Genomic DNA, 22,743 nt, shown 5'->3' with positions numbered 1-22,743 from the left:
GTTCTCCCTAGCGGCTGCACCAATTCACATTCCCACCAACAGTGGAGGGGTTTCCCTTTTCTCCACGCTCTTTCCAGCATTTATGGTTTGAGAGTTTTTGATGATGGGCGTTCTGACTGCTGTGCGGTGGACGCCTCATGGTAGTTTTGACTTGCATTTCTCTAATCATTAGTGTTGAGCATCTTTTCGTACGTTTGTTGACCATCTGTATATCTTCTCTGGAGAAATGTCTAGTTAGACCCCCCCCCCCCATTTTATGATTGGGTTATTTGGGGGGGGGTTTGAGCTGCATGAGCTGCTTGTATATTTTGGAAAGTAATTCCTTTTTGGAGATTAATGCCTTATCGGTTGCTTTCTTTGCAAATGTTTTCTCCCATTGTGAAGGTTGTCTTTTTGTTTTGCTTATGGTTTCCTTGGCTGCACACAGATAGATTTTGGATATATGTCCTCTAGAAAAAGTATCAGGGAAGTCGATCACCCGAATTGTTTCTCTTTTTATCTTTTCAGATGATGGATGCAATAAAAGGCACGATGACGGAAATATACAACGATCTTTCTAAGAACACTACCGGAAGCACAATAGCCGAGGTCAGAGGTGACACATGCTAGTCTTGCTTTTTTGTGGCTGTTATCCGTGTTTCATATATATATTTTTAAGTTTTTAAAAATTGGAGTAAAATTCCTTTACAGTGTTGCTAGTTTCTGCCTTAAAGCCTTCCTCCCGTTCTTCACTCCCTGTTTGCTAAGGGTGTTTTCTCTGGGCTGATATGGGGGCACCCTGAAGTTCTCTGGAAACCCCTCTCAGGTTCTGGCCCTGGTCCCCAGGCGTGCTCTGCCTTGATGGTGGTGTTAAGGGTATTTCTTCACTTGGCTGGGAAGCTGGTGCTGTGGAGACACACCCTGCTCTCTGCGATCACCTCACTTCTAACCAAACAGCCAAAACCAAAGCCTGAGTTATTGACCCACTGGCGAAATAGAAACCGGTTATTTTGGCCCCATATAAAATTGGCTCCTTCGTCATCTCCTGAAGTTTGGACTTTTTTATTCAAGTGATCTTGGTGTTCAAGAGGCAGTATCCCAAACTTCCTCAGTTTAGGCGATTGCTTAGAGAATGAAGTGGTTAAAACATGGAAATGTCCACTTATGAAGTGACCACTTATTTTTTTTAAAAAAAGAAAAGCCTCCCTGAATTTTCTTCCTAGGATAATGTCAGTACAAGCCGGCTGCAGATGGGTACCTTGGGGAAATGACAGGTGGCGGGACTTGTTGAGATCATTGAAAGTCACGATGGAAAGTGAGGGGAACCTCACATGGAGCCACTGATGTGAGAGAGCAGGCAGAGTGAGGCTGGCACCCGGAAAAAGAGGGGAACATCTCCAGGAAGATGCTCTGATAGGCCTAAACAGAGAGCTGTGTGCTTCAGCTTTTTCTTGTTTTGCTACACTGAGCCATTTATAGGATCCTAGTTCCTTGACTAGGGATTGAACCTGTGACCTCTGCATTGGGAGCATGGAGTCGTAACCACTGGACTGCGAGGGAAATTCCAAGAGAGCTGTGCAAATGTAAAGATTTCAGGGAGGTCCCAAGAAAAATCAGTGAATCTCTTTAGGTATTTTTGCTATATGACCGTCTTTATGATTATGCTGGGGTGTCAAACAACAAGGCCAAATGCTGTTTTTAGAAAAACCTCCTCTCCCTTACCCTGACCTGTCGTCATACTTCATTCCTTTTTGTTCATTTAATTGATGTCGGGTTACCTGAAACCTTGGGTCTTGACAGATGTCAGAATATTCCAGATTTTAACGAGATAATATACAGCCCCCTTCCACAAGTAGAGACAGCATTTCTGCAGTGATACAGTACGATTGTTCCCACCCTGTTGGAAGAATCAGAATTTCTCAGCCTTGAAGCTCCTGACGTTGGTGCCAGATGTTTCGCTCTGGTGGGGGCCGTCCTGTCCGTCTGGGATGTTGAGCAGAATTCCCAGTCTCTACCCTCTGGATGCCAGAAACAACCCAGAATGTCTCCAGGCACTGCAGCGTCATAGACAGAGGAGGGGGGCAAAAGTCATCCCAGTTGAACCATGGCGATGATTAAACACTGTCAGCAGCCTTGTATCAGTTCAGTTTGGGTTTATATTTTCTTCTCTCCAGATGAATTTGGCCCCAAATATACTCGTCCTCCCCTCCACCCCAAATACCCCATGGTTTCCAGAATGGTTAAGCTTTGGGATTTCAGGTGAATGATTATGGGCCCCACCCAAAACTTTACGTCAAAGATAAAGCTGTTTTTAGGATGTTTTATTTTTTTAGGCCAAAGTCCTGCTCAAAGCTGTTTCATATAGTTAGTCTCTTACGTGTGAACCGTCAAATTGGGAACTTTCAAAGACGCGAACGTTTGCATGTCCAGTCACGTAGGTTAGTTCACATGTCTGGCGCACATCGTCATGCGCGTACCCCCTCTGTGTCTGGCGCACGTCGTCATGCGCGTACCCCCTCTGTGTCTGGCGCACGTCGTCACGTGCGTACATGCTCTGCAAGAGGTTGTGCTTTGCGTGCTTTACTGTATAGGGTGCAGTATTACAGTATCTTTATCTCAAGCCCAGGATGTCCAGAAGCAAGCATAAAAGCAGCGGTGATGTAGCTGGTACTGTGCTATATAGCCAATTGTATTAGTTGGTTGCTTAGGCTAACTTTGTTGGACTTACAAACAAATTGGGCTTATGAACGGGCTCTAGGAATGGAACTTGTTCGTATGTAGGGGACTCACTGTACTATTTATTTTGAAAATCTCGTCTTCTTTTTCGCTTTAAATGGCTTTTCCTGGAGTATCTCTTAGAAAAGATGAATCACTTGTATTTGGTTTTTTGAAGCAGAATTTCTCATGAATTTGGATTAACTCACTGGCACCCAAACTGGGGGAGGCCAGCAGAGACCAGGCTGCCCGTCCTTTGACTCAGCACGTGACGTTAACCCATAGCGAGAGCTGGAGCTTCTGAGCCCTATTGGCACTAGGCACCCAGATGCGCTCTGTAAGTCTTTCTGTCCCCTTACAGATCCGCAGGCTGAGGATTGAGATAGAGAAACTCCAGTGGCTGCACCAGCAGGAGCTCTCGGAAATGAAACACAACTTGGGTAAGTGCTGCTGACCTGGTCTGTACTGATGAAGGTTTTGGATAGGAACTTCTTACTGTGTCTAGAGTTGGGCCCAGATGTGAACTGAGTCAAAAGTAGGCCGGGGGATGTACCACTCCTGGGGAGAGCACAGCATCCTAGGGAGTCTAACTTGGAGAAACCAGGTATGAAGCAGGAGCTGGCAGGAACCCCCTTTCCTCTCTTCCAAATTCCAGCATCAGCAACCAGTTCATCCCAACAGCTGTGGTAGCTGCTCCTGCTTGTGAGCTCTGACCTGTTGTAAAATTGAGAGACATCTCAGTAGCCTGAGCTGTTTGATAATTGTCCTGTCAGCCTAATGATCAGTCCTGATGTCCTGTCTGGCAGATTAGATCCACTGCCACTAAACACATCAAAAGGAAGTATATCTAAGTTGTAGTCCCAGCTCTGCCCATCTTAGCAGCTGTGTGCCTTAGTTTCCTCATCTGTGAAATGGGTATTATAGTAGTAGACACCTCCTTAAGATTAAGGATTAAAAGAGTTCATATTTATAAAGTGTTTACAACAGTGCCTACAGATCATAGGTGCTGTATAAGTATTTGATAGAAAAAAAAAGCTTATATGAATGATAAATTTCAAAATGAATTGAGTGAAAACTGCTCTGAGGATTTATGTGAGCACTTCTTGCAGAGTCCCCACGGAGCCCCATTATCAGTATCCTCAGGACCTGACATTCCTGACTACAAATAGTTCTTTAGGTCAGCTGGATGGATGCCCATTTTACAGATGAGGACGTTGGAGCTCAGGGAGGCTGGGTGACTCTCTGCACTGGCTCGCATGACCAGGACATCCCTGAGAGATTCACAGGGATTCACAGCTGTTAGGGTCCACCCTCTGACCTGCTGTGAATGAGCCCACCGCTCGGGCTGGGGGAGTGACGTTGGCGTCCTCTCCCCTCCCCTCCCCTCCCCTGGCAGAGCTGACCATGGCGGAGATGCGGCAGAGCCTGGAGCAGGAGCGGGACCGGCTCATTGCCGAGGTGAAGAAGCAGCTGGAGCTGGAGAAGCAGCAGGCGGTGGACGAGACCAAGAAGAAGCAGTGGTGCGCCAACTGCAAGAAGGAGGCCATCTTCTACTGCTGCTGGAACACCAGCTACTGTGACTACCCCTGCCAGCAGGCCCACTGGCCCGAGCACATGAAGTCTTGCACCCAGTCAGGTAGGGCCTTAGGAGCGCCCGCTTGCCCAGGCTGTGGTGGACGGGCCCTTGTCCCCCCGTGGACCACAGGACACTTGCCATGCTCACTCACCACAAGTGACTCCTGCACACAAGAGAGCAGGCAGACACGTGGCCAAGTCCCCAGGCTCCGTTGTTTCCACCTTCTGGTTTCCTTGGCGGCGTTCCCTTGTGTGAACGGAGCTTGTAATGACAGCCCAGATGACTTCAGCTTCCTGTGGCTTGCTGTGGTTCTGCACTGGGGGCAATATCTGTCTCTGCCCAAACCAAATGTGGGCGTCCCTGGTGGCTCAGATGGTAAAGAATCTGCCTGCAATGCAGGAGACCTGGGTTCGATCCCTGGGTTGAGAAGATCCCCTGGAGAATGGAATGGCAGTCCACTCTAGTATGCTTGCCTGGAGAATCCCACAGACAGAGGAGCCTGGCAGGCTTCAGTTCATGGGGTCACAAAGAGTCAGACATGACTGAGTGACTAAGCAGACACACACTCAAATCCAGTGCGTCTTCTACCCCCTTCTCCAGTGACAGCCCCCCACCATGGAGCCCACCCTGGACTCAAGACTTCAAACAATCACCAGTTCTTCTGTGAACGGCAAAGTGTTAGTTTGGAACTAATCTGTCTTTAAAATCTCTTTCTAATGCAAAGTGAGCAGATCCCAGACCAGGAGACTTTAGCAGGAAACACTGTCTAGTTAGAACTTATTAATAATATTTATTAGTAATATTTTGGAGAAGGCAGTGGCACCCTACTCCAGTACTCTTGCCTGGAAAATCCCATGGACAGAGGAGCCTGGTGGGCTGCAGTCCATGGGGTCGCTAAGAGTCGGACACGACTGAGCGACTTCACTTTCACGCGTTGGAGAAGGAAATGTCAACCCACTCCAGTGTTTTGCCTGGAGAATCCCAGGGACAGGGGAGCCTGGTGGGCTGCCGTCTGTGGGGTCTCGCAGAGTCAGACACAACTGAAGTGACTTAGCAGCAGTAATATTTTATAGTTAGTGCTTATTTATGGCCAATATTAGATTCCTGTGTTTAGAAGTAAAAGTCTCCACTTCAAAGAATTTATTTAAATGCAAATAACATAAATAATATGACAAGGGAATGTATCAGTGCACTGGCAAATTTTTCAAAGGCAGTCGATGAATGACCCAAGTTTGAGAAGCTCTAGGCAGGGGTTGGTAAGCTTTTTTTTATGAAGGTCCAGAGAATAAATGTTTTAGGATTTGTGGCCCATGGGGTCTGTCAAAACTTCTCAACTCTGCTGTTACAGGGTGAAAGCGAGTTCATGAGGTGAACACTGGTCTAAAATTAGAAATTATGAAATGAGTAATTGGAACAACCGTACTAGGCTGTTTGCTTCACGAACAGGCTTTTGTCTCCAGAATGATTTAATAAAACTTAAATCACAGACTCTGAAAAATGAACATATCTTCACGCACAGTTTGGAATTATTGCGTCTGGGAAGACTCCAGTCCAGCTATTCTGGGCCGGCGCTGTGCCCTGGGCGGGGTTGGCTGGCATCTCTTAACACGTGGTGGTTTGCACGGAGCAGGGTTCCCTGCAGGCCTGGGCGCTACTACGCTCGGCTTATACATGGCTTCTGTTGCCCTTTGCCCGCAGCTACCGCCCCTCAGCAGGAAGCAGACCCTGAGGTAAACACAGAAACACTAACTAAATCATCCCAGGGCACCTCCTCCAGCACTCAGGCAGCCCCCACGGAAAGCAGCGCCTCGAAAGAGAAGGAGACGCCAGCTGAGAAAAGCAAGGACGGTGGCTCGGTGAGTATCTGTCCCACGCGCCTCGGGGCCAAGCAGAATCTCAGACCTGCCCCCCTCCCACCGCCACGGTGAGTCTGTCTTCAGGCTGCAGGTGGGGGCGACAGGGTCTCTGCAGGCCTCCTCCTCAGGTGTGTGTTGAGGGCAAGCATTGTCCAGCAGAACCTTCTGTGATGATGGCAGTGTTCTGTATCTCCTCTGCCCCTTGTGGGAATCACCAGCCTCAGGTGGCTATTGGGCACTCGAACTGTGGCCAGTGTGACCAAGAACCTGGATTTCAGATGTTATAAATTAATTTAGTAATAATTAATTTAAATGCAATAGCCGCGGGGGCTGGTGGCTGCCGTATTGGACACAGAGATTGCACCTCTTATTTTCCCAGGGTGTGGTATATGGATTGTATGCAGACATTATTTTAGATGACACGTTGGTCATTTTTTACGTTTGTAGTCATTATGGTTTTACTTCACGTGTATTAGGGAAAACATCAAGTCATCCCAGAAGTCAAACCTCTTTGATTTCATTGATAGTATTGCCTAGGAAGAGGTTATTGTGAAATAAAAGTGAATCAGTATAATATGGTGTAATATGTAGTCAGCCCTCCGTATCCGTGGATTTCTCATCTGCAGATGCAGCCTGCCAAAATGCCATTCTGTGTTTGGTTGAATCCGTGAATGCGAAACCCTCGGATACAAAGGCACAGTTATAGTCATCCTTCTGGGCCATTTTATATAAGGAGCTTGTGCATCCTTGGGGGCTCCTGGAACCGTTCCACCTTGGGTCCTGGGGGACAGCTGTACTTCTTTTGTGACCGGGTAGAAATCTGAAGAGGGGAGTAGGTTAGAGAGAGGGCAGTTGAGGAACAGTGTTCTTGACACTGAGGCTCTAGAGTGGAGTAAGGGCCCCCCCTAGTTCCTGTGTCCAGGGAGACAGGCCAGAAAAGGGCACAGGGGGAGAGCCACCCCAGCTGACCTGGCCTCCCCTCCCTGAGCACACCAGGTAGGGGCCATGAAGGTGCTGGCGGGGCCGTGACGAGCACCCCCATGGATCCCGGGGCTTCCCTGGGAGGGCTCCGTTGACCCCAGTGCCTTGCCTCCATGTCTCTCTTTTTGTGTTTCTAGACCGTCGACCTCTCTGGCTCCAGGGAGACACCCTCCTCCATTCTCTTAGGCTCCAACCAAGGCTCTGGTATGTTGCCCCCTGGTGGGTGAATGTGCTCTTATGTTCCGCACTGGCAGAGGGGAGCCATGTCCTCAGGGAGAGCCTGAAGGGTTCAGGGCGGTGGTTTGCAGACTGGGTTTCCTTAGGGATTCTCGGGGGCGCCCTTGCCTGGTCAGCGGGAGTGAGGGGGTGGCTGGCATTGAGGCATTTCTCCAAGCAGAATGAAACTGTGAAACAGTCCCTGAGGACCCAGTGCCTACATTCCGTGGAGGAGGGTTCTTGAGCCTTAAGAGGAAAAAACCCCATTTCTAGTAGATGAGCTTTCTGTAGAAATCTTTCCTCTCGAGGGATAACCTGGCAGGCTGGCGCTAACTTTTCTGGTTCTCCTCTTCTGTGGAGTTTGAGCTGTCTTCTAGCCCAGTGGGTGTTTCCCCTGCCCACTCTCAAACCAGTTTTAAGGCCTTCCAAAAGGGTTCATCCTCAGTGAGAACTGTTCTGCTGTTTTCAGGGTCCTTCAGCTCCAACCAGGGTCTTTTTCTCTTCTAGATCATTCTCTTCTGTTGAAAACCAAACTTTTTTTTTTTTTTTTTTCTCATTTCTGCATATTGAGTACATAGAGGAAGAAGTGATGTCCCTTGTTAGGGTGGCTGGAGGTTTCCCAGTGGTGCTGGAAGTGGGATTTAGGTTCAGGGGACATGAAAGGGGGGTGGCATGAGCTGACTTCAGGGGGAATATGAAATGGGCATGGAATTATGATTGAACCGCCTGTCAGCTCCCTTCTCACTCTCACTCAGGTCTTGTGATTGCATTTTGAGGACACGTTGAGTTTGGAGCTGAGGTCTTCCTCATCCCTTCTTCTAGCTTCTCTTTTTAACAAAGGCAGAGCGGACTCGAGACCTCAGCAGCATGGCACCCGCCTAGCGCTTCCTGCTACAGTTCAGGTTCCTTTATGTTGATTTGTAGAGTTGCCTGCTGTGTATGGCAGGTATTATGGGTTCCTGCTTTTGGTGGTGATACAGGAGTTTCTGTTCGGCTTAAGTGGAGAGTGAGTTTAGAAACATCAGCTGAGCCGTAAGTAGGATTTTGGATGTGTCAGAGCTGCAGAGGTGCTTGGGGTGGGGAAGGGTTTAAGTTGGGGAAAACACTGCTGTGGGCAGGGGCCGCTGTTGAGGTCTCGGAGCAGCAAAGTGGCGGCATCCATGTGGGAAGATTAATGGGCCTTAGGAAGATAAGCAGTGCTGTTGGGTATGGAATCCAGTGGGACAAGGAGGCTTGCATGCAGGAAGGCAGTTGGGAGATACAGCATCTCCCAGTTGTGAGGTGGATGAGGTGTTCCCTGGCCCAGGGGTTGGTAGACTTTCTGTAAAGGACCAGAGAGTAAAAGAGGAGAAGCTGCGAGGGCCACACAATCTTTTATCAGAACTGCCGTTGTCGGATGAAAGCAGCCGCAGATGGCATGTAAACAGATGGGCCTGTGCTGCAGTGAGCTTGCACTTGGAAAAGCAGGTGTTGGGCTGGATTTGGCCTGTGGGCCGTCACTGGCTGACCCCCGACCTGAAGCACCCTGGTGTGCGAGGGAGTAGAAAGGGAGGGTAGAGAGAGGAGGTAGGGAGGCTCAAGTTGCTGGGGAGTTGGTGCGGAGGGTGGAGTGGGGAGAAGACCATCCCAGGGAGTCTGATAACTAGAGGGGGAGGGAGGGAAAGATCCCGAATCGTCAGCATTTTTTAGGGAGTGCTGCAGTGTTATTCTAGAGCGGGGGCAGAAGGGAGCTGAACCTGAGGTCCCTGGAGGCTGGATCAGGACTGGGAGCTCATGGCTCCTCATTGCCCCCTATTTGCGCTCCACAGCCGTCTGGCTGATGGGTTGTCGTCAAAGCAGACAGACCAGCTCATTTTCTGATTCCTCATACGTCTCCGAGCTTCTGTTAGTGTTTTGCTGCTCGCTGACAGTGTGGAAGGAATCTGGAGAAAAGTGGGCTTCGCAAAAACATGGAGGTTCCTATGTTCTTTATCGGCTTCTGGAACCTGGCTGGTTAAGATGAGGGTCTAGTCGGGAGAGAGAAAGGTTGAATAGGAGACAGGAGCTTCCTGGGGGTGGGCGTGGGCCTCTCCTGTTCACTTGTCTCTTCATTTTAAGATTTTAAAGTGATGCCTGCATATCGAGTTGACTCTTAAACAACATGGGTTTGAACCATGGAGGTCCACATCTGTGTGGATTTTTTTCCCCATAATGAATACAGTTCTACACAGTCTGTAGCTGGTTGAACCTGTGGATGTGGATAGGGAGGGCTGACCATGAGACTTTGTATCCATGGAATCTGGTATTCATGGTGGGTCCTGGAATGAATCTGCTGTACCATCCCTGATACCAAGGGATGACCAGTCAGAGAAAATTGAACAGGGAAAAAAATTCCTTGTCCCAGTTTCCATGGCTATCTTTTTGCATCTGGTACTTATTTGTAAATAACTTGCTTCCCCATATTTCTGTTTCTCGACTTTATCTAGACACTGCTTGTTGACTTCTGGCTTTAGAAGATGAGACTCGGGGTCACTTACCACCTCTGTTCTCCCCTCTCTCGCAGACCACCCTGTCACTGTTGGATGTGCTCTGTGGGTTCCCTTGGTCCAATTCAGCACTGTCTGCTTCGTCCTTGTTCTCCAGGTGGAGGAAACAGTGCCCCTGGACCCCTCTCTTGGTGCTCATCGCCTTCCTCACCTCTCCTCCACTGTCATATTCAGCCATTCCCATCTCCCTGCTCTGACTTGCCCATCATCAAGGTGTGTGTGCATTCTCTTCTATAACTGCAGTTGGTTCCTTCTCAGTTCTGGCTGTTGGCTCTCTTAAAGGTTGACAGACGATCATCTGTGTTTCCGTCATTACGGTCGTGCTGTTCTGTCTCTGTATGGCCTTACTTTTCCCTGTACCGTATCTTTAGCGATTTCCCTGCCGAGTGCTTCGCCGTGACAGCTGTTTTATTGAGACACTTTTCCTGTCGCTCATTTCGGGCTCTTGCATTTCAGACAGTTAGGTGTTGGTGTCCTGCCATCGTGGCTGAGGAGTGAAGCCCACTGAAGCTCACCTGTGGCTCCTCGCTCAGTCCTTCTCACCACACACAGCTCCATCGCCCTCTCTCTTCTGATCTGTCATCAGCCTTGGCAGTAGATTTGTGATTATACTTGCCCTGAATAATCTGGGTTCCTTGGGTGGAGCCTTCCCACCTAAGTATGGTGGGGCCAGCACCTCCTGTTTCCCTGGCTGAATTAAGCTCTGGGTAGAGCTAGTGGTTCCGAGAAAAATTTGCTGTCAGAATTCTGGGAGTTGATGGCTTCACGTGGTTGCTTTCATGTCCTGTATGCCGTATTTCCACCTGTATTCTCGTGCTGTGTCCAGCGATCCTGTTCATGGTTTTACTATGCATTTTTAAAAGACTTAGTCTCCTGTGAATGCGTTGAGTTGGAAAATGGTGACATCAACCCAGCAGCCCCCACCCCGTGCTAAGACCAGTAGCCTGTTGATGAGCAGGAGAGCGAGCCCGTGGGGTTGGCGGACTCAGCTCTCTGCCAGACTCTGAGGGGGCCTGTGCTATCTCTCCAGTTAGCAACAGGTGCGACAAGCAACCTGCCTCTGCCCCAACCTCCACAGACCACCAGCCGCACCCCAACTACCCAGCCCAGAAGTGTAAGTATGAACCCGCCTCACGGCAGCCAGCGGGGAGCTTTTCCCGGCAGGCGGAGGGCTCGTCTTGTGTGTGTCCGTGTGTGTTTGCTTTGTGGGCGTGTCTTCTCCTGTTCTCCTGAGTGATGGGTCTTGGCTTTGCCTGGTTTCTTCCTCATTGTGCCTCTGATGGCCATCGGAAACTGCAGTAAGAAATGAGAGAGCCAGGACAGATGGTCTTTTTTTTTTTTTTTTTGTAAACCATTCTATGCAGCTCATGGGATCTTAGTTCCCCAAGCAGGGATTGAACCTGTTACCCTTGGCAGTGAAAGCACCAAGTCTTAACCACTGAACTGCCAGGGAATTCCCAGTCTGGCTTCTTGAAGGGGCTTCATCCTTAGTCTTTCCATGATGAGTCCTGGAGTCACACCCTCTGCAGTGACCGGCTGAACCAGCCAGCACGCCCTGTCCTGTCGGCTCTGTAGTTCCTCAGGTGGCCAGCCTGGCTCTGGGATGCAGCTTCTGTGCTAAGTAAGCTAAGCCCTGCTGCCCAGCTGGTCTCTGCCTTCAGCAGAGCTGGGGAGATTCCAGTGTGACTTGACTGCCTTGTCAGAGTTTCCGTGTTGTGATGACCAGCTGCATCACTGATCTTCCGGAGGAACAACAGTGTAGGTGTCACGAGTCGGGAAGAACGGGTAAGAAGAGGTGGACTCAAGGACCACAAGAGAGCTCGACCCCAGACCCCAGCTCTGCCCACCGCAATAGCGCCTCCTTTGGGTCACAGATGCAAGTGATGAGGAAGCATTCCCTCCTGAATGAATCCAGGACTTGGGAGATCCTTACCACTGTCTTTGCTGCTTCTCTTCCAGAACCAGAGCTCAGGACCACACACATGCCTCTATCACCAGGCGATGATAAGAGTGGTCACCCTTCTAGGCGATGATCCGGTCCCTTGCTCCCTCACTCCGATTCTGTCTCTAAGCTTGACAGCCGACTTCTTTCGATCAAATATTATCATCCCACCTCAAGAAGTTAAAAAAAGTTTTGTCCCAATCTGTCTGAACTTTGTAAATGATCTAAGATATGATGGGATCTCAGTGATGTGCTGGTGGGTCTCTCAGAGTCGGCCATCCCGCTGAGCCTGCAGGCTGGACTGTCTCCCAGCTGGACAGACACCTCCTTTGGCTCATCCTTCAGTGTCCTCACGTCTTACTCATCCACGATGTAGCTCCTTACAACGCACACGTCCCTGAAGCTCCCTTAGGTCACTCTGGTTCTTGCATCCTGCAGTTGACCCTTAAGCTCGTCCTTACTGGGAGCCAGTTGGTCTTAACCATTAAGCCCAGGTGGGCTTAACCATTCTGGTCCTCACTCCTTTTCCTTTGGCTGGTTTAGGTGTAAGTCTGTTTTTTCAAGTTGCCTGTACACTAATTAAAGAAACCCCATTAACAGAAGTGAGTAGATTGAATGCCAGATTTCAGTGCCTTTTTTAGTGGCCAAGGTCGGATGCAACAAGGACATGGGGGTACTTGGTGTCTGCTCGTGTGGCAAGGGTGCCTGGTCCCAAGTGGCACACAAGAAACATCTTCCTCAATAAATTAGTACCTTTTCCCCACTTGTCTTTATTTTCTCTGAGCATGATGCCCTCCTGTTTTTCCAACCAGCTCTTGTTAAATCCTTATAAATGCAGGGCAGTAAACGGTGGCAGGATTTTGCCCCTGTGTGTTGTGGGGAGTTGGGAGGGGAAGGTGGCTTCCTGGGGGGCAGGTGTGGATCACGTAGAAGGGGATGGTTGCCCTTGTTCAGGGGTGGGCCTGGATGCTAAAGCTCCCTTTCCCTTTGGCTTCCCCCCTCCCCAGACCATTCCCGGAGCAGTAAATCCAGTTGCTGGAGCGGCAGCGAGGAGAAGCGAGGGTCAGCCCGCTCCGAGCACAATGCCGGTACCAGTTCGAAGAGCCTCATCCCGAAAGAGTCCCGCCTGGACACCTTCTGGGACTAGGGACACGCTGGGACACAAGCTGCCCGCCCCATGGAGGGAAACAACCCAGACACCAGGGAAACCGGAAACCGCAAAGAAACGTGAGTCCGGAAGACCGCCACCCTCAGCCTGGAGGATGCCAGCCATTCAGACTCGGCCTCTGCGCCCGGCACAGAGGGCCGCCCACACTACATCACGTCCGGCGATAGCCTTGACTGAGGACTGTTCCACCCACGTGAAACCTTTGCTTTAGATGTAAATAATGTACAATTTGTGGATGTCATCGAGCCTAGAGTACCTTCCCCTTTTTATATTTGTATTGACTTTAACTTATTAAAAAAAAAAGAGAGAGAGGAGAAAAAACAATAAAAAACAGAAAACACACCCAACAACAAAAATAATGTTTGAATGCTGGAGAAAGGATGGTCAGCCAGCCCGTCTGTGACGGGTGCGGAGAGGGCGCGGGGCTCGCTTTGGGGCGCACAGCTCCTCTTCCTCTGATGCCCCGTGAGCAGTTTCCATTCGTATGTCTGTACACAGCACGTTGGGATCAGGAATTTCCAGCACAGAATTCGGTGCTGCTGTGGACAACATCACATGCCCCCATTGGCCCCTTTCAAATACTACGTTATCATGTTACAAAAGGCAAGCTCTCTGGACCAGAAGGACACAGGGAGGAGCTCGTTAATTTTATGTGATTTCCACGATGACTCTACTCCTATAAAAGGGAAAAAAGACAAAACAAAACCCCACATCCTTGTTTACAGAAGATTAGCTAGAACCAAGCCCCGCTCAGCTCAGTTTGCCGAAGAGAGGACCGTAGAAAGCGTTCGAGTCAGAAGCTCCGAAACAGAGAGTTTTTCTTTGCTTTGTGGTTCCTTTAAAGACACTCACACCCGCTTGGTAAGAGATGGCCGTGCTTCACGGAAGTGAGAAGTCAAAGGCGAGACGCACGCGGAGAGGACATTTGAGTCTGAGATGAAGCATGTATGTAATATTTATACGATGGAATTGTACGTTTTTATGTCAGCATGAAACCAAGGCAGTTTGAGGGGGAGCAGGACGCTGCCGTGCTGTCAACACTACGTATGCTGTAGATCCTTTTGTATGTTGTGTAAAACAAGAAGCATTGAACAGAGCAAAAAGGTGATGTATGTATATGAGAAAAATCAATTGTACGATATCATTCCAGTACATTCTGTTGTACATTTTAGTCTCGTTCCCTTTCTCTCCATTGTTGATAAGAGGATGCGAACTGTACAGTTTCCAGCTAGTTACCCATATTAGAGAAGAAATAAAAAAGAGAGTCCTAGAAGAAAACAGGAAGGAACATTTGTCGATTGCAGTTGTCAAAAAAAAAAAACAACAAAAAAAACCCCTAGCCTAGCTGGCCTTATTTGTGAAGCATAATTGCTTTTAGCATATGGAAGTATTTTTTCACATTTTCTTTGTATAAAATTTGTATTAAACTTAAATATCTTTTTTGATGATGGTGTTTCTTTGTGACTGAGCCAGTGGACTCACGCGGTATGCTCTCTTGGGTTCCCCCCACCCCTTAAGGTTTTCAGATTCTTCACCCTTTTTTAAATTAAACTGTTTTGGAAAAATGCCTTGGTCGTCCTCAGATTTGCAGTTTTCCCTTTGGTCGGGATGGCCGTGTCAGGTTTGGATCAAACATGGAGACAGGGCCACACAAGGTCAGGAACCCCTCTCTCCACATTATAAATAATGGACCCCACTGGGAGCTTTCCTGGGAAGTCCAGTTCTTGGGGATTTACTGACAGAAATGGAGACAGAAGGGAAATTCTGGGTCAGTCTTGGAAGAACACTGCTAAGTCGCTTCAGTCGTATCCGACTCTGTGTGACCCCATAGACAGCAGCCCACCAGGCTCCCCCATCCCTGGGATTCTCCAGGCAAGAACACCAGAGTGGGTTGCCATTTCCTTCTCCAATGCATGGAAATGAAAACTGAAAGGGAAGTCACTCACTTGTGTCCAACTCTTTGCGACGCCCATGGACTGCAGCCCACCAGGCTCCTCCATCCCTGGGATTCTCCAGGCAAGAGTATTGGAGTGGGGTGCCATTGCTTTCTTCGGGAGGAAGTAAGTTTGTCTTTCTATGGCTGGGATGGCAGCCTGAGCTACAGGGAGCTCTGTGGGCCACGTGTGACCTTGACTCTGCCCAGGCACACCCTGGTCATTTCATCTTCACGTGTCACATAATTATTATTACTATTTTTTTTTCAATCACTTAAAACATGTGAACATGCCTCAGCTCATGGCTGGGCAGGAGCGGGGCATGGTTTGGCCCCTCAGGCCATCCCTGGCTGGTGCTGTGAAAGGAGCGGAATGGGGCTGGTTTAGAGAGGACCATACGAGAGCTTCTTTGTTCTTCGTGGGTGTGGGAGCCTGCCACGTGGAAGGTGACAGTGCGTGTCAGCCCCCCGTTGATGGATATTCAGGCATGGCTAGCAGACCTGCCTTGTGTGCAGCCATGAGCTAGCTGAGGGGCCTGTGGGAGTCATCCCAGGTTACATCCAGGGCTCAGTGAGTGGCCAGGTAAGAGGGGGAGGACTTGGAGGCTCAGACAGGGCAGCGGGGCCTTCTCCCTTGGACTTCAGTCTGAGTGGAGTGTTTTCAGGGCTCGGTTGTTTGAAGTCTAGGAATGAGGAGGAGAGGGAGAACCCCAGCGCTGTCTGCTGTGGTTCTTGCCCCTGTCTCTGAGCGATGGCCAGGTGCAGGGAAGGATGGGCATCCCCTCCCCGCCCCGTCCTGCCCAGCTGCCTGGTGGGTCTCAGTTCAGTTCAGTCGCTCAGTCGTGTCCGATTCTTTGCGACCCCATGAACAGCAGCACGCCAAGCCTTCCTGTCCATCACCAACTCCTGGAGTTTACCCAAACTCATGTCCATCGAGTCGGTGATGCCATCCAACCATCTCATCCTCTGTCGCCCCCTTCTCCTCCTGCCTTCAATCTTTCCTAGCATCAGGGTCTTTTCCAATGAGTCAGTTCTTCGCATCAAGTGGCCAAAGTATTGGAGTTTCAGCTTCAGCATCAGTCCTTCCAATGAACACCCAGGACTGATCTTTAGGATGGACTGGTTGAATCTCCTTGCAGTCCAAGGAACTCTCAAGAATCGTCTCCAAAACCACAGTTCAAAAGCATCAATTCTTTGGCGCTCAGCTTTATAGTCCAACCCTCACATCCATACATGACCACTGGAAAAACCGTAGCCTTGACTAGACGGACATTTGTTGACAAAGTGCTGTTTAATGCAGCCAGGTACTATCGCCACCTTGTGGCCTCCCTGGAGAACTGCAGCCCCTAGAGCTGGCGCTGGACCCAGGTGGGACTGGTGTAGGTTCACTCCTGCAACAGCTGTGTGCTGAGCACCTGTGTGAGCCAAGCACTGAGGACCCAGCCTCTGCCTTCGTCCATCTGACATTCTCACTGAGAAGCAGTCAGATATGTATATAACAGAACCCTAGAGGGGACAGAATGAAATAAGCAGGATACGGAAGGGAGGTAAATGGTGTGATTGGGGACGGCCTTTTAGAGAGCTGGCCTTTGAACCAAACCCTAAAGAGGGTGGGGACTGAGCGTGACGTGTAGGGCAGTGATTTCTTACAGGTGGCTGAACGTTAGACGCACCTGGCAAGTTTTAAAACAACAAACCAATAAATGTCCAGGTGCCACCCTCTTCCCCCAAGTAATAACATCTGACTTTCCGAGGTGGGGCTTGGGCCTCCATAAAGCTCTTCAGGTGATTCTGATGGGCAGCTCGATCTCAGAGCCTGTAGCCTGATTGGAAGAACATCCCAGGCAGAAGGGAGAACAAATGAAAAAGACCCGAGGGGCACCTGGGTCTTCTAAGAAGAGGAGGAAGGCGAGTGAGGCCAGAATGAGGGATTCAGCGCTGGAGGTTGATGAGGTCAGAGCATGTAGAGAGGTCGGGAGGCGCGGGGGTTGAAAACTAGGATCAGAAGGAATTGGGAAGCTAGGGTGGTGGGTATTTTAAAAAGCTTTATTGACATAGCATTTAAAGTGTATAACTGCTTTGGGTATTTCACATTATTTTTTTAGTGGGGTCAAAGAGATGTAATAAAATTTGTCCTCATAACCATTTTTTTAAAAAGTGTATGATTCAGTGACATTAGTCAAGGTTGGGTTTTAAACATGTAAATGTTTTCTAAGCTTCAGCGTTCACAGACCACCTGCATCTTGGACTCCATCAGGACACCGCCTCTATTGTTACTTATTTTCTTTAATCCAGCGAAACAAAGGTCACTCACATTCCTTCTAGCATCACTGGTGTGGGTGCGTCCCGCACCCTGAGCTGTGTGCTGAGAGATTGCTCCGTACTGGAATTTTTTGGTCTCCATGATAACCCCACGAGGCAGGCACCAATTCCCAGTCCATTCTCCAGATGAGGAAAAGGATCTGCTCAAGGTCACAAAACTGGTCAGTCAGCGCCAGAGCCGGGATTCAAATCAGTCTGGCTGACTCACAGCCCAGGTCCGTGACCCCCTCAGATGACACTGGCCCAGAGTCGGTGGCACTGTGGTAAGTTTACAAAATGCCTCTGACTCCGCTGCCCCCGGGAGTGGACACTGTTTCCCTCTTTGTCTAGGCTGGGAAACAGACTTGACGGTTAAATGAAATTAGAGGGGCATCAGGTTTTTACTTGAAAACAATAGAATCCATTATAGGTAAGTCTGAGCAGGACAGGAACTTATAAAGGCTATTAAGTGACTCAGATCTCTGGGAGGGAGGGCTGGAGAGACAGCTATGAACAATATATAAATTACACTGCAGGACCTTCCTGTCACTACCACCGGTCCACACACAGCGGCTGTCACTAGTAACACTAGTTATGTCTCTTCCACTTCCTCTAGATGGAATTCTACGCATCAGAATCAGCTTGCGTTGCTTTCAATGTAGGTGCATCCATTGGGTAAGCCTACAAATTCCATGTGGCTGTAGCTAATTGAGGCCCAAGTACCATCTGGATGTATTTGATTGGCTGAGCCTGGGTCCCATCTGGGTGTATCTGATTGGTTGAGCCTAGGTCACATGCTTATATTCTGACTGCAAGGGAGGCTGGGAAACTGAGATTCATGCTGTTTCCAGTGCAGATTCGTAAGATGGGAAATTAAAGCATTGACAAAAAAGTCGACCCACTGCAGACTTGTCCAAAGTCTCTTTATCAGTCAGATCAGTTTACCTGAGCAGAAGTCACCTTCCTAATTGAAGCAGAAGGGTTTAGTGAGCCAAGTGGTCTGTGCTCCGCTGAGTTTATTTGGCTAGGCTGGGACTATATTTCCCAGAATCCTTTGATTCCCAGGTAGAAATTGACCAAAAGTAACTTGCGAGAGAGTTTGAAGGTGGACGGGGAGCAGCAGTGTGTCCTCTTACAAGGTCGCTGTGGTCTGATGTGGTGACAAATAGCCGCAGACCTGTCTGCAGGCTCCGGCGTGTCCTTGCTGTCCTCTGGGCTGCGTCCATGTCTTCCTCCCGACTCCTGGGCATCAGCACCTGGCCTGGCACTGGCCGCTTGGCTGCAGCAGCAATGGTTCCTGATCCGTTTCTCTACTGTTGGCCCTCGGCAGCCTCACTTGGTGACTAGATGGACCCCGTGGCCTCTCAATTTGCCTGGTTGGTGGCTCCACAAGTCCCTGTTCCGACCTCACTTCTCAACCTCCTCCCACATGCTGACATACAAAGCTTATTAATAATTCTCATAATAAATTAGCATGCATGTGTGCGTGCTAAGTTGCTTCAGTCGTGTCTGACTCCGTGTGACCCGGTGGACTGTAGTCCGTCATGCTTCCTTTGTCCATAGGATTCTCCAGGCAAGAATACCGGCATGGGTTGCCATGCCCTCCTGCAGGGGGTCTTCTCCACCCCAGGCTGGAACTCGAATCTTTTGCATCTCCTGCATCGGCAAGCGGGTTCTTTATCACTAGCTCCATTCCCCAGCCACACGGGCTGGATCTAGCTGCTTCCCTGATTGGGTGTGACTGATTGTTGTTGTTCAGACACTAAGTCTTTCTGATTCTTAGCAATCCAGTGGACTGGAGCATGTCAGGCTCCTCTGTCCTCCACCATCTCCCTGAGTTTGCTCAAATTTCCTACGGTACGGCTGATAACATCATGAGTATTTACAGAATCTCAGGATGGCTGAGGAAGCCACATTGCAGGCCTGGGCCCCAGGGGAGCCACTGCCTCATGATCAGGAGGCCCTACTCATCTGCAGGCCAGTCTCCTGTGTTCAGCCATTTTCCCTTTCTTAACTCAGCACAAGCACAGGTGTCTTGTGGACGCGGCTGATGGGTGAGCCCTTAAAGGCTTCAGATTCCTGGCTGCAAGGGAGTCTGGAAGATGAAATTTTCTGCTCTCCAGCCTCTTCAGTTTAGGAAGGTAAGCAGCAAGAGGAATGCTTGGACGTTGAAAAAGCCAGTTCTCACCCAGAGATGTGCCTGGGGATCGAATCTCTGATGTTGCCATCTGGCTTTCTTTTCAGGCCATGATGTTAATGGGAAACCATCCCCTCCCTGGCCCTGTAGATAATCCAAGGCCAGGCTAACTGGTCACCAGGTGACTTGTTAACATGATTGAGCACTGACCTCGGTTCACCTTGACGAAATGAAGGAAGAGAAGGGAACTTCATTTATCCAGCATTTTTCACATTCCCGGTCACTTATGTACAGGGTGCATTTTGCAACTGAGGACACACGGGGCCCAGAGAAACGGAGGAAGCTTCCTGAGGTCACACAGCTAGTTACGGCAGAAGCCGGACTTGAGCCATCCTGTTGACCAAAGAGTGCCTGCTCCTCACTGTTACTGCGTATTTGTTAATATTGGGAGACGCTTTTGTATAAAAGCCATTCATTCTTAATTAGGCACTTTTTCTTGGCTGAGCAGTTTCAGGTGCTGCGGACATAGTGGTGGGCAAACCAGGAGGAGCTAGATAAAGGGTAGTGTTAGGATGTTAGGATGCAAGTTCTCAGCAAGTCAGGGAATAGAGTCAGGTGAAACAGGTTTGGGGTTAAGTTGATATTGATGTGTTTCCTTTGTACTTAAATGTATAAGAAAAGATTTGTGCTTTTTTTGAAACGTAGGTCCCTTGGTTTAGTTTTTGTTTTTCCTTTTTTTGAAAAAATTTATATATTTTGGACTGTGCGGGATCCTCATTGCTGTGAGAGAGCTTTCTCTAGTTGCAGTGCGTGGGCCTCTCTCTGTGGTGGCTTCCCTTTTTCCAGAGCGTGGGCTGTAGAATGGAGGTTCAGTAGTTTTAGGCTTAGTTGTCCCACGGCATGTGGAATCTTCCCAGACCAGTTGTTGAACCTGTGTCCCCTACACTGGCAGACAGATTCTTAACCACTGGACCACAAGGGAAGTCCTGGTTTTCCTTTTGTGATAGAAAAATATTCCTCCATTCTGAAAAAACCATAGACTGTGCCAACTGATGGTTTGTCTCAGTGTCTGGGACACAAAACGGCACAGTGATTGTTGTTGTTTAGCTGCTAAGTCACGTCTGACTCTGAGTCCCCATGGACTGTAACCTGCCAGGCTCCTGTCTCTGTGGCACGGTAGGGACTGGGGTAAACGAATGAACCTGGAGAGCAGCTCTGGTGTGGCTCCTGCTGGTCTCGTGCATACGTAGGTCCCTGTGTTGCCAGATGGCCCACGCTTTTTAGTGGGAAGTTGAAAATTCATATTTTGAGTTATGTCTTCCAAATTACCTATAGTTGTACCAAATTTTGCAAATGTTGTGAAAATCAGTCAAACTTCTCTGTGGGTCAGATCTGGCCAGTTTGCATCTTGTGTGGGAGAGCCTTAATTTAGGCGTCAGAGATACTGGGTTGGAGTCTGGGTTCTGCTACCTTCCAGTGGGTGGGGTCACAGGCAAGCCACGACACTCCCTGGGCCTCAATTTCCCCTTCTGCAAAATGGCACTCCTGAGAACAGCATGGTCTGCCGAGCCTTTTACTGAACCAGTATTTTCTAAACGGTGGGTCATGGAGTCGATTTAGTGGATTGCGACCTGCATCTTTTAAATAGAGACCAGGACAGGATGGAAAATAACAGGATATATCATAGTATTATAGGTCAGCATTGCGTTGTGGAACATATTTTAGTTGTATACACATAATATGCACACACATATATATGTTAGACTGGGTCTTGTTATAGATAATATGCATTTCTCATGTGCAGTGACCGAAAAGGAGGCTTTCAAATAAAAAATGTTGTTCATGTCTGAATGCATTCAATACTGGCAACATTTCTGTGAGGTGGGTTTTCTCATCAACCCCATTTTACAGGTGAGAAAGCTGAGGTTCAGAGAGTGAAGTTTCCACAAACAGGAAAAGGAAGAGCTTGGATGTGACCCCAGGCCACATCTTAACCACGGGCAATCTGTCCTCTCCAGACAGCACCTGTGTGGCTGCGATGAAAGGCGCTAGTGCAAGTCCAGGGCTTGGCCGGGTGCCTGGGACAGAGCAGGTGCTTAATAAATGTATGAGCCAGGCTCCTCATTCAGCCACACCAGGTGGCCTGCAGGAATCCAAGGGCTACAAGAGACAGGCGGGCTGGGCTTCTGCAGTCCTGGTACCCATGCGGTGGGGACAGAGCTACAGGGGCAAAGAGACACCCTCTCCCCTGCAGCCTGAGCTCCCCAAATAACTCATTTTTGGCCAAATACTTGATGGTCGAATTTTAAAATCAGTATTTGGCTGGAGCTGGCTTATCCATCATCCTTGAATGAACTTCTGCATATTTTGCTATATTGAATTTATGGATAAAAAAAAAAAACCATTTTGTTAAACAATTTAAACTATCATGACTATGGTATTATTAAGCGTTAGGGCAGTTAACTTTTAAAGCCGGGCTGAGTGTAGGAAGAAGCGCTTCCAGGCCAGTGGTTGCTGATGGCTCGAGGCCACCCTGCTGCTCTCTGCTTGAATCCCCGTTGCGACCACAGCAGGTCAATTAATCCTTAACTCTTGGGCCTGAACATATCCTTGAAGGTGCTGCAGTTTCAGGGAAGCACTCCCCGAAGCAAGGGCGCAGCCTAAGAAAATGCTTCTGGAATCCTTTCAGTGCTATTTCCAGGCCTAACTTGGGGTGGCACCTGCGGGCTGTTGGGGCCAAAGGCGGGCTCACACTGCCCTCTGGTGGTCACTGGCGAGCACAGCGTCGCGGGTGCTGAGCCGGCAGCATCGTCGGGGCTGCGGGCCCTGGGGGAGAACCGCGCAGCGCGCTGAACTCAGATTTTCCTCTACCCAGAATCTGTCTATGGATACGGACGACATCCTAGAAGTTTCCCACATCCTTGTGAGGAAAGAAACCAGGCTGCATTCTGTATGGGTCCATTTATAGGAGCCTGAAGATCTGGGGTGACAGAAATCAGAAGAGCGGTGGAAGGCCGGGAGAGGCTGGGAAGGACCGTGAGGGGCCGTCGTCCCTCCTCATCTGCGTCGGGGAGCATGGTTTCCAGCCGAAAGGATGGAGGCAGGGTGTCTGGGCAAAAACAGCTGGTCATGGGCTTTCTCGTGACCTTGAGGGTACTTCTTCCCTTTGTAACCTACACCCAGTTTACGGCACCAAGCTCAAGTGCGCATGGTGACATATTATTACACAGGGTTATACTTGGGTACCCATCCCCCAGATCAGGATGATTTTTTAAAACAGAAGTCAGATCATGCCCCTCTTCTGCTTTAAACTTTCCGGTGTCTTCTCTCACTGGATTTGGAGTAAGGTCCAAACTCCAACGAGATAAAAAGTCCGACAGCCAGTATGTATCAGTCCACTGCTGATGGATATTC

At 49.3% G+C, this 22,743-nt stretch overlaps 1 protein-coding gene across 33 annotated transcripts in view; it reads left to right on the top strand.

Annotated features, from left to right (window-relative positions):
• Positions 1-14,403, top strand: part of ZMYND8 (zinc finger MYND-type containing 8) — a 122,711-nt gene extending 108,308 nt beyond the window's left edge. For 20 of the 33 annotated variants that reach the window (XM_042230232.1, XM_060397083.1, XM_042230233.1 and 17 more), the window contains 6 exons: positions 508-588; positions 3,056-3,134; positions 4,091-4,330; positions 5,969-6,126; positions 7,245-7,311; positions 12,798-14,403. In XM_042230232.1, the coding sequence (XP_042086166.1) occupies positions 508-588; positions 3,056-3,134; positions 4,091-4,330; positions 5,969-6,126; positions 7,245-7,311; positions 12,798-12,937 (765 nt within the window). In that variant the 3' untranslated portion in view covers positions 12,938-14,403. Of the gene's footprint in view, positions 1-507; positions 589-3,055; positions 3,135-4,090; positions 4,331-5,968; positions 6,127-7,244; positions 7,312-10,878; positions 10,963-12,797 lie in introns of all 33 variants that reach the window. The other 13 variants (XM_060397081.1, XM_060397077.1, XM_060397082.1 and 10 more) reach the window with 1 other exon arrangement.
• Positions 14,404-22,743: the final 8,340 nt, after the last annotated feature.

Source organism: Ovis aries, chromosome 13 (genome assembly GCF_016772045.2).
Source record: "Ovis aries strain OAR_USU_Benz2616 breed Rambouillet chromosome 13, ARS-UI_Ramb_v3.0, whole genome shotgun sequence".
NCBI classification, from domain to species: Eukaryota; Metazoa; Chordata; class Mammalia; order Artiodactyla; family Bovidae; genus Ovis; species Ovis aries.
Note: the sequence above shows the minus strand (reverse complement) of the source record. Positions and strands in the feature narration are given on the sequence as shown.